This window comes from Arachis ipaensis, chromosome B05 (assembly GCF_000816755.2).
Source record: "Arachis ipaensis cultivar K30076 chromosome B05, Araip1.1, whole genome shotgun sequence".
NCBI lineage: Eukaryota > Viridiplantae > Streptophyta > Magnoliopsida > Fabales > Fabaceae > Arachis > Arachis ipaensis.
The window spans coordinates 116,462,763-116,473,504 of NC_029789.2; the positions used below are offsets into that span (position 1 = coordinate 116,462,763).

Genomic DNA, 10,742 nt, shown 5'->3' on the forward strand with positions numbered 1-10,742 from the left:
AAATGAGGTGAACAACATAGACATGATACATTACAGGGTGAAATGGCGTTATTTGGTCTATGTGGCTGACTCCACTTAGTGAGATAACACTTTATTGTAGTTGTGTACAATTAGATCTTATTCTACTAGGACATATCCTATTAGGGTCTGCAATCAAATGTCTAGTCATTTTTCGAATGAGGTTGTTCATTGTTGATTGTTTGATTCTTACATTCCTTTGGATTTTAGTTGGGCGCTTTACCTGTTATGTATAACAATTTTAAGCTATAGTTTGTTTATATTTCATACATCTCTTACATCCTTTATTGAAGTACCTAATTAAGATTCAGTTATTTTGATCTGTATTTCAGGCTATTAATAGTTTGAAGAATGTTGATTCCACTGCTTTACTTCAGTTTCTTCACCCAATCCTTAACATGCTGCTTCATCTTATTGGCAATGGGGGAGAAACACTCCAGGTTTGCTCATCAGTCCTTTTTTCTGTTTCCATATATTTGAGATTTGAGAAGTGCTTTGGTGCTGCAATTTTGTATGTGTGTAGAAACACACACACGCAACTGTGTACACACACACATGACTAAGTTAAGCATAGTCTATGCCAAATATCATCAAAATTTAATATCAATCAATAAGGGTCTAATAAAATACCTTTATTTATGTTGTAAAACATATATATTTCACCGAGGCGCTTTTAAACTACTTTTCTTTGCATGCTGTTTGCTTGTTTCACTTTATATTCATATATTTATTGTTGTCAGGTTGCAGCTTTCCGTGCAATGGTTAACATTGTTACCAGGTATACCATTTAGTATTTTACCTTTATTTCATCTAAGTGTATATTGACTTGAATTGTATTTATATTTGCTTGAATTATACTTGTTATATATTCATATAAGTTAATATGTTCTTATAGACGGCCTTTTGCTTGTTTTAGGGGCTCTTGGTTATTATTCTATACTCTGTCCTATAATTATTTCTACCACTAGGGTTGCATGTAGAGACATTGTTTACATCAGATATCACTTTTCAGCACAGCATTTGCATCTAAGATCCTTAACTGGTGTACATTTCTAATTTCATACTGAAGTTTGCAAAACATGAGATACAATTCCCTAGCAATTTATTTTATTTATGTGGATAGTAGTAAAGCTAACTGCATTACATATAGAAAGGGGAGAATTGAAGCAGTCCGTAGTCTGGAAGTTAGTTTCTCTCTGTTATTACTTGTTTAATGGAATTTGTTGTAAGTTGTAACCAGCACAGACAGAAAATAGGGGAAAATATGACATGAAATATAATGTGGTATCAGATGCCCTGGTGAATTTGATCTGTCAAATTTGATTTTCGAAATCCCCCTCTTCTGTGGGGTGGTTCTCAGTGTAAAGTTTGTAGCTGGAGTCCTGGAGCGCTGCATCCACTTAATGGATACCTGAGGTCTGACATCGTGTCATCTTACCTGCTGTCATAGTATGGGCCTTTTCTGGAACATCTGGCGGACACCAATATTTAGTATTTGCTTCTAGCTGTATGCTGTGCACTGGGATACAGCAAGGTAGGTTTGATGGCCAAGTTTAGGTTCTTGTTTATTGATGATCCTTTGGTCTAAACCTCACCTTGATGCTTAAAGATGAAGGGATGTCTTTAGCTACAAGTTAGAAAGAGTAGCAAGGTTTTTGTAAAGACATTGTTATTGGGTAGAGATGCACCTAACGTGTTGTGCTCACCTTCAAGGATTAAGGATAAAGCCTTCTCTTCAGCTTCAATGTTCATGGAGAGTTTTGATGGTGAAGGCAAAGAGTTTTATATTATTTTTTCATTTTTAACCATAATAACAAAGAAGAATAGAAGATTTGATTACAAGGTTTTAATGGTTGTGGTCAGGGTCAGGGGATATGGTTATTGTTCTTGATGCCGTCTGGTGTAATAATTTTGCAAGGACTTCATCTATGTTGTTGGTGACTTCTTTATATGTTGATGCTGTACAACACACACAATCCATTTGGTTCTCGGTGTATATATATACAAAAGTCTTTTGTAATGATGTCAAGAAAAGTGGTGGCAATGTTCATTTTTTTGGTAAGCATGCTGTTTTGGGGTTTTTGCCAATCTGGGAAATTAGTATAAATGTGTCTTTCAGGAAAGAAAAGAAAGCTGTCTCGGGTTTCAATGTGCTAAAAATTCAAAGAATAGCTATTGGCAGGTTAGTGTTAGAGTTTTGAGTAGAGAATTCAGAGACTCAGAGAGTTCCAAAAATGTGTAAAGTGTATTATGAGTGAGTTTGGCACTGCTCTGTGCTTATTTATAAGGGAGGATAGGCTGCTGTGTAGCTAGTCATAAGGGCAAAATAGTCCTTTCATACATAAGTTAGTTGTCACAGATTTCCTATCCTTGCTGGCTTTGCTATTATAACTAACTCTTCTTTTTAGACTTCACTAAGTCATCCTATTATTATCACTGAAACTGGGTGCTGTGCATTTCTGAAAATCTGTAAGAAGTAGCTTATTCCTTAAAGTAAAAAACTTTGCTTTAGACACAACTTTAGTAAGAATATCTGCTGGCTGTTCCTGAGTGGGATGTACAACTAGAAGCACCTTGAACTTGTTAATGTTGCCATCTGGGTTTTGCTTCACTCTAAAAACCCATTTACAGTCTATGACATTGTGGTTTGGAGGAAGTGGAACTAAGGACTAAGTTGAGGTGCAATTAAGAGCCTAAAATTCTTCTGTCATTGTAGCATCCCACAGAGGTCAGGCGAAGAAGGCCATGGATCATGGGTCTAGTAGTGGGTCTATGTGCTGGAAACTAGAGTGTGTGTGAGGGTGGTGGTCTGTATGGGCTGGGTGAGGAGGTGAGAGAGGACGAGGAAGATGTTTGAGAGTTTGTCAATGGGTGAATTTGTAGGTTGTGGTGAGGGTAGTAAGGGTGGGTTATGTGTAACTGGTGGGTTAGAGGGTGCTGTGTTGGCGGTAGCAGAATTCGGCAACTGTAGAGGTGCACTATGATTCAAAGATGGAGATGCAGGGAGATTGTGAGCAGTAGCAGGGGAGTTATGCAGAGCTTTTGATGCAGAATGAAGCAAATTTGGGGATGCAGGGTGGCTGTTTGAGCGAGCAGGAGTATGATGCAGCATCTGTGATGGGGTAGGATGCTGAGCTAACAGATAAGTGATGAGACAGCGATGTAGGAGGAATAATGGGTTGTGGCTGCAGAGAAGTGAGAGGATAAATGCATGAAGTCTTTGTGTTTTGGAATTGAAGAAAAGGATGTGATTTGCTCCTTGTAGGGGAACATAGTTTCAGGAAAAGTGATCTTTTGAAATAGAAATCTGCCACTAACATCTCGGCACCTAAATCCCTTATGTGATTAACTATATCCCAGAAAATGCATTCCGATGAGTGAAAGGCAAACTTGTGTTTATTGTAAGGGAAGCAAGGGCATCTGAAGGCCTTAAATTGGGAATAATGGTTTCTTGTGGAACAAGCATTCAAAGGGAGAGGGGAATTGAAAGGTGGAAGGTGAGGCAGTCTATTTATTGTGTGTTTCGGTTGCTATTGCCTCATCCCAAAAGGACGGGCATTGAGGCATGTACTCAGCATTCTGATGGAGAGTACGAGGGCAAGTTAATCTATGATTAATGTCCTCTTGGTGAAAAATATTGGTCTAAATTCCCCTCCACAATATTATTCTACAGCCTTAGTCTTGCTGCCAAGCTGAAGGTTCAACAAACAGCTTTGAATTGTAGGAAAGCTAAGAAGGCTCTAGACCCGGCTTTGAGAAAATAAACCCAGGTAAACTTGGAAGGCAATATAGTATTTGTAGCCATTGTTGGACACAACAGGGGATAGTAGGGAAAAGGCAAAATCTTTGTGGCAGTGGGCAATATAACTACCTTTGGGAGCATTTGGTTGGAGTGATACACACCTTTAATGATAGATTTTCAGACCAGCAAGTTTTGTGGGATATGATTAGATATTGGTATCTATTTGCGTAAAGCTCATTATATTTGGAGAGGATTTTTCCCCTCCGATATATTGAGAAGTTTGAAAGCTATGTTTCATTGCTTGCTCGTCTTTTTTTGGGCTCTTGTAAGAGGATCTCTTATCCTTCTGACTTAATTATTCTCCTACACGTCTTAACGATGAAACAATGGCTGCCATTTCATGCTAGATCATGTTCTCTTTTTAGAGGGATTTTTGTTTCAGTTCTGCTGAGATATTGGAAAGCTCTGGTTTTCCTTTCTTTCCCCTCCTTGCAACCCTTCTCTGGTTCCAGTTCAGGATAGGGTCTTGCTAGGATCATATATAATCTCTTGTATTTAGTTAGGGCAGTGGAGTAGCATTTAGGGGAGGATGGAATCTTGAGACTTGTTGGTTGTAATTTGACAATGCCAGCGATTGGCTGTGATATAGATGTTTTCTGTGAGAAATTTTGTTCGTAGAACTTCTAACAGTCTTTTGAAAGTTCTACTAGTCAACTATGTTGATTATGCTTTTGATGACTTTGGTGGTCGTCAACCACCAGTATACCCTGGTTTGTCCACTGTTTGGGGAAGCTTGGCTCGAAGTAAGGTACTGAAATGTTCATTATCATATGTCTCTTCATCTATCTGTTGTTCCTTGTGATCATCACAACCATCATTGTTATACCGTTTCATTTCAATATGACTGAGAAAGCAGCTACTCACATGTTCATACATGCTGTTTTGGTGAGTTCAAGATGAAGTGGGAAGTTCGTCTGGTGGACTTTTTAACAATGGCTCACCAATTTGTGGATCAGCCAGTTTAATATGAGTGTGTTGGGAGGAAATTGTCTAGATTTTCTCTAATGGTATCCACCTATTTACAGGGGACCTAAACTTTCTATTATGCTTCTATTTTATCCTTTTGCAATTTTCATTGGTAATTGTTTTATTCCTTACATTTTTAGTTGAAAACGTTCTTAGCCAGCCACATATTTTTCAAATTTAATGGAACAGGGATTAAAAAGATTTTAGTTATTACAAGAACAATCATATATAAAGTAGCAGTATATCAATAGTGTGTCACTTTTTTGTCCGTGACTAATATTTGTCCAATCTCTTGCACTATTGTAAAATTTACCATAATAAAGAAAAAACTGTTTCGGGAATCAGACTGAACCGACTGATTCAATTGGGTTAACCAGTACCGGCGACCTGACTGGTCTGGTTCAAGGCAAAAATAGGTTGCTAGCGAAATGATAAAAAACAGTTCAAAAAACCGGTGCCATCTGTCGTTTTTTAGTGGTTAACCGGTTTGAAAAGATAAAATACAAAAAAAGTCAGAAGATATATATTTCATACATAAATATATTATTTTATTATATGCAGTTCAGCCTTCGTTGAACCTTATTCAACCTTTAAACCTTTGAACCTCTAGTTTTACCAGTTTAATGATCGGTCTGGTTTTTAAACCTAAAATGGACCTCAATGTCTGTGATAGCTGTTCATAATTTTTGTCTTCAGCAATATGGCTGGCAGTATTCTATTGTTTCAGTTACTGGCCTTTTCAACATGTTTTACCGTTGCTTTTGTGTGTTTAATTGTTGTAGAGCTTCATTATTATGCAATCATTACTTACAATCAATTCATCAGCATGATTTTTAAAAATCTTGGCTTCATATTGTTCAGGTTGTTTACTAGAATGAGTTTATTTTTCAGGCTAAAGGCTACCGTGTTGGACCTGTGTATGATGATGTTTTGGCAATGGCATGGTTTTTTCTGGAGCTAATTGTTAAATCAATGGCATTGGAGAAGACTCGCCTCTTTTATCATAGTATTCCAATAGGTAGCTGTTGAACTTTTTTTTCTGGATTAAGTATTTCCGTGTAGAAAATTTTACTTTAAACTTTACATAAATAGAAACCGAAAGAAAGTGAGGGAAAATGAGAGGAACATTATCTGAAACTGTATTGTGTCACCACAAAGCTGAAACTGTGAAACAACTGGTACCAAGTTGTAAGGAGGAATGGAATGGAACAATAACAGAACAACAGGGAGATGGAGTGACATCAGTAATTCCTCGCACCCTATTTCCCAGCATGTTTATTATTTACTGAAAGAAAATTTGAGGTATCAATGGTCGAGATTCAAGAGCCTGTCCCTCTCAATTCTCTGGTTGTAGCCTCACTAATCACAATGGCCTCTGTAAGGGAGGTATTTTCCCTTTTTGGATACTGGGCCCCTCTACTCTCTCTGGAGAATTAGGATTTAGTTTGTAGATGGAGCTAGAAAGGACAAAGACACAGAAATATTGACACAAGAATAATTTTACATCTTGTTTGGTAACTATGGACACAATATAATACTGTCACAATTCTGTCAAATGTCAGCTTTACCGTTACATTACAATGATAACCCTACACTACCACCACTGTATACAAAATGGGGAGGGAGTAACACGGCAGCGGCAGAGGACCTGGGGCAGAGGCGTAGGAACTAGGCAGACATTATGCAAAGCAGAGGCTGTAACGGTGGATTTGTGGCACAGAGGCAAAGGCAGACGTGATGCTAACAGGTGGTAGCAAAGATGCAGAGTCAGGCGTGAAGGCGAAGGGTAGAGCCATGGGTTGAAAATCTCGTTTTTGCCAAGTACACACGGAAAGTGGGGAACCACGCCTTAAAAGCTAAAGCTAACTGATAAGAGGGAAGAACCTCTCTCCTTAAATACAACGTGAAGCATTCCAGACTACTTGATGTGGGATTTTGGGCAGTCCCTATCAATAGACCGCCCCTGGAGGGCATACGTCCTGGTGAATTCACTGTGTCAACATTGCATTGACTCAACATTGGCCACTCGACAATCAGCTGAATCTGGTCTTCGCCTTAATACAGCCTATAGGTAGCCCTTTCCATGCCACTGACAACCTGGTTCTGATACCATTGCAATTTGTGAGTAACCATGGGAAGTGGGGAACCATTTTTGCCAAAATGCATACAGGCTTTACGGTAGAAAACAAGGACTTCTTATTTAGCTTTTTCAGATGTAAACAGTTTTACTATATCTAGCATGCTTTTTCACATTGCTGATTTTATATGTGATTCACTGGAGAGATTAGTTGTCTATTTTTCAAAATTCTGTGTTTAAAATTAACGACATCAAAATTTCATAATATATTGGATTGTCTTGGGTACTTGCTTGAATTTTGTTCTTAATCTTTCTTTCCTTTTTGTTCAAAAGGAGAAGATATACCACCAATGCAGCTGAAGGATGGTGTGTTTAGATGTATAATGCAGTTGTATGATTGCCTTCTTACTGAGGTGCATGAACGTTGTAAGAAGGGTTTAAGTTTGGCAAAGCGCTTGAACAGTAGTTTGGCCTTTTTCTGTTATGATCTTCTATCCATTGTTGAGCCTCGTCAAGTTTTCGAGTTGGTATGTTGTTGTTCCTGTCTGTCTTGCTATATATGACAAGTAGGAAGAGTCCGTTCTTATTTTTTATATTATTCGGGAATGGGATTTGTTCTGATTCCTACTTTTTACTGAGAGGACATTTGTTGACTATGTTGTAGTATTTTAATACACTGATGTTTCTGACATTATGTTTGCTTGAGATTGTAAGTTTTAGAAAGGCGAGGAAGAAAAGAGAAGTTAAGGCTATGAATACTATGAAACTTTTCAATATGATAGTATGTGATGATAGACAAAATCCTAATCCTTATATATAATCATATTAGACTCCTAATCCTAATTAGATAAGGAAATAATCATGAAATTTAAATATGAAAATTAATCTTAAGAGATCTCAACGATACACTTTAGATCATCTATATTTCTTTCACTGTTACATTACGAATGTGATATGTTGCGAAGTGGATAGTAGATAATATAAATTCACTTTCCATGTAATTGAATTTGTAATTTACATTTGCATTGCAGATAAGTGATTCAATAATGAGAGATATTAATAATTTTTTATTTTACATTGAAGCATTACATCTCGTTAGCTTGTGCATACAAAATTCTTTTCAATTGCTTTCAGTGTATCTTCCTCTGGTTGTGTCTTAATGCAAAGCTTAATGTCTATTGTAGGTATCATTATATCTCGATAAGTTCTCTGGCGTATGCCAATCAGTTCTTCATGAGTGCAAACTTACCTTTCTGCAAATCATTTGTGATCATGATCTATTTGTGGAAATGCCTGGGAGAGACCCTTCAGATAGGTAGTTCATTTGGTATAGTGCTTGTTTTGATTGCTTCTGTATGGCATCATCTGCATGTTATTGATGACGTGTCATGGTTTATAATGAGGTTGTTAGCTATGTTTACATAAACAATCTTATTCACTAGCAATGACTGTCTTTGTTGACCTATCTGATTGGCTGTTCTTTCTTTCAGTTGGCATGAAATTAATCTATACTTTATTGTTTTTATGCAAAACGTTTTCTGGAACTTATTGAATAATACCTTGAATATATCTTGCGTTTTAGGAACTACCTTTCTTCTGTATTAATACAAGAACTCTTTCTTACATGGGATCATGAAGATTTGTCTTTACGGGCAAAGGTGAGTTTAGTTAGAGTAGAGTTGTCTTGATATTTTTCTACATGATGAAAGCTATATCCTTTGTATGTGCATTTTCAGCTTAAATTTCTTATAAATATGTATAATAGTAAGACTAGTTTGTATGATTGGTAACATGTTTCTGTCTGCATCTGTAGGCAGCAAGAATCCTGGTAGTGCTGTTGTGCAAGCATGAGTTTGATGTGAGGTACCAGAAGCCTGAAGATAAGTTGTATATCGCTCAGCTATATTTCCCTCTAATTGGACAGGTGTGTAAGATTTTTTTACCTTTCCTTTTAGTTGAATCTGCTTTAGTTCTTGTGTCAATATAAACCAAATTTGTGGATGTTCGCATTTTCCCCATTTCATTTACCTTATATAGTGTAATTATTTCACAATGTTATAATCCTCCGAGCAGTAACTCCTCTTTATGGTGTTTTCTAATTTATTATTGTGTTATTCAAAAAGTCCAAACATTTTTATTTTAGAAACCTTAATATGTTTTAAATTCTAGGGGTATTTTTGTTGGCTCAGAATCACAATAAGCTCGTTGTAGTTTATCGTGGACAGTTCTGTCCCCAAAATTGTGTACTGGGTTGTGGTAGCTGCTCCACCAAAGATAGTGGGTACTAAAAACTTGAGACTCATTCACTAGCCACAGATCATCAAGGTTTAGATAAGGAGAGAATGTAGCTATATGAAACTTCTAAACAGAGAATGAAGGCATGGAGCTTCTGAAACAGGCATCCGAAAATCCACTTTTCCATCTCATCCCCCTCACTTTCTCGTCCATGACGCTATTCAACAAATCCCAACTGTCTTTGATCATTAGCTTTCTTGAATAATATGCCAATCATTTTGGAAGAAAGCAAAGGTCAAATCCAAAAGACCAGGGACTTTTTCTTACTCCAAATTGAGGACAGCTTATTTCTTTTTCATGTATCAAATTATCTTTGGATTGAGTTCTGGAAAGTATTCTAACCCTGGTCAGCCATAATGAGCTCTAGCATTTTCTCCATATTACAATAAGGGTGTCTGGGTTTTCATAAACAATCTAAGGTTCTGTGAAACTGCTCAAGATTTTGCTATTATCTGGTGTCATAGGCTGGAAAGGAATGGCAGCATTTCAAGGGACTTCATCTCAAGAGAACATTTGGATTGGGTTTTCTTTCTTCTATGATGTTCCTGTTGTTCTAGTGTTCTTTAAAAGCCTTTCTATGTTAGACTAGATTTGAACCCGTGTGTTGTGCGGAATTAAAATGAATTAATTTTTATATATATGAAACTATTTAATAAAAAATCTTAAAAATTAATATTAAACCTAAATAAAATTGTAAGGATATTATACATTCTAGAGTTTGAAGGAGTTCATCGCCTAATACATATGTCTAGCAAACTTAAATACTATAGTGCAAGAATGAAACTATTAGTTGAACAGGTGTAATGCAAATATGAATATAATGTTTCAATAATTAAAAATAACATCCATATTTTCATGGATCATGATATCATGCATTTTCAACATTATTATTACAACTAAATAGTATCAAAAACTGTAAATTGTTGAAAAAAAGTTGATATATAAGTGACAAAGAGAATATATAATTGATAAACACAATTAGATCAAAAACAGAAAAAGAAAACTTAAAAAACATTGTAAAAAAATCATAAATTATAGTGTTTTAGGAGTTCATCACCCAACATATAATGAGCAAATTGTTTATCAAACTAAAATAAAAAAACTGTGGTCATCAACCAAATTTTTCAAATAATTGTGCGAAACATTAGCAAGGATAGAGGAGAAAGAGTGAGGCATTAGATTATTTGAGAGGAGATAATGAAGATGTGTGAAGTGAATGTTGATTTCTATAGTAAATATAAATAGAAGTGAGAATAAAAAGAGAGGATGAATTATGTTTTATTAACCAATTTATATCTATTAAAGAAAAATAACATTACTATAATAGGCATAGAGTAACCTACATAGAAATAAAGAGTAAAAAGCGATTAAAAGATAATGCTAAACACTACATAAGAAGAAAAAAAACTGATGTGATAATAGAAAACTATAAATGACAGTTTCACTAAAATGTTTGTGATAATATGAGAAGTTATGTAATATGTGACAATATTACTTGATTTTTCTTTTTATATATTATGAACAAATTGATAGATAGATAAATAAATAAATAGATAATTATAAAATAAAATTTATTGTCAAAAT

The 10,742-nt window shown here is 35.8% G+C and overlaps 1 protein-coding gene across 1 annotated transcript in view; it reads left to right on the forward strand.

The window, feature by feature from the left end:
- The window catches only part of LOC107643874 (guanine nucleotide exchange factor SPIKE 1), a 27,304-nt gene that overhangs the window by 10,798 nt on the left and 5,764 nt on the right, over nucleotides 1–10,742 (forward strand). The window contains exons 15-22 of the mRNA XM_016347618.2: nucleotides 351–458; nucleotides 759–796; nucleotides 4,424–4,568; nucleotides 5,678–5,804; nucleotides 7,197–7,390; nucleotides 8,048–8,178; nucleotides 8,446–8,521; nucleotides 8,677–8,787. Coding sequence (XP_016203104.1) covers nucleotides 351–458; nucleotides 759–796; nucleotides 4,424–4,568; nucleotides 5,678–5,804; nucleotides 7,197–7,390; nucleotides 8,048–8,178; nucleotides 8,446–8,521; nucleotides 8,677–8,787 — 930 coding nt within the window. The remainder of the gene's footprint in view (nucleotides 1–350; nucleotides 459–758; nucleotides 797–4,423; nucleotides 4,569–5,677; nucleotides 5,805–7,196; nucleotides 7,391–8,047; nucleotides 8,179–8,445; nucleotides 8,522–8,676; nucleotides 8,788–10,742) is intronic.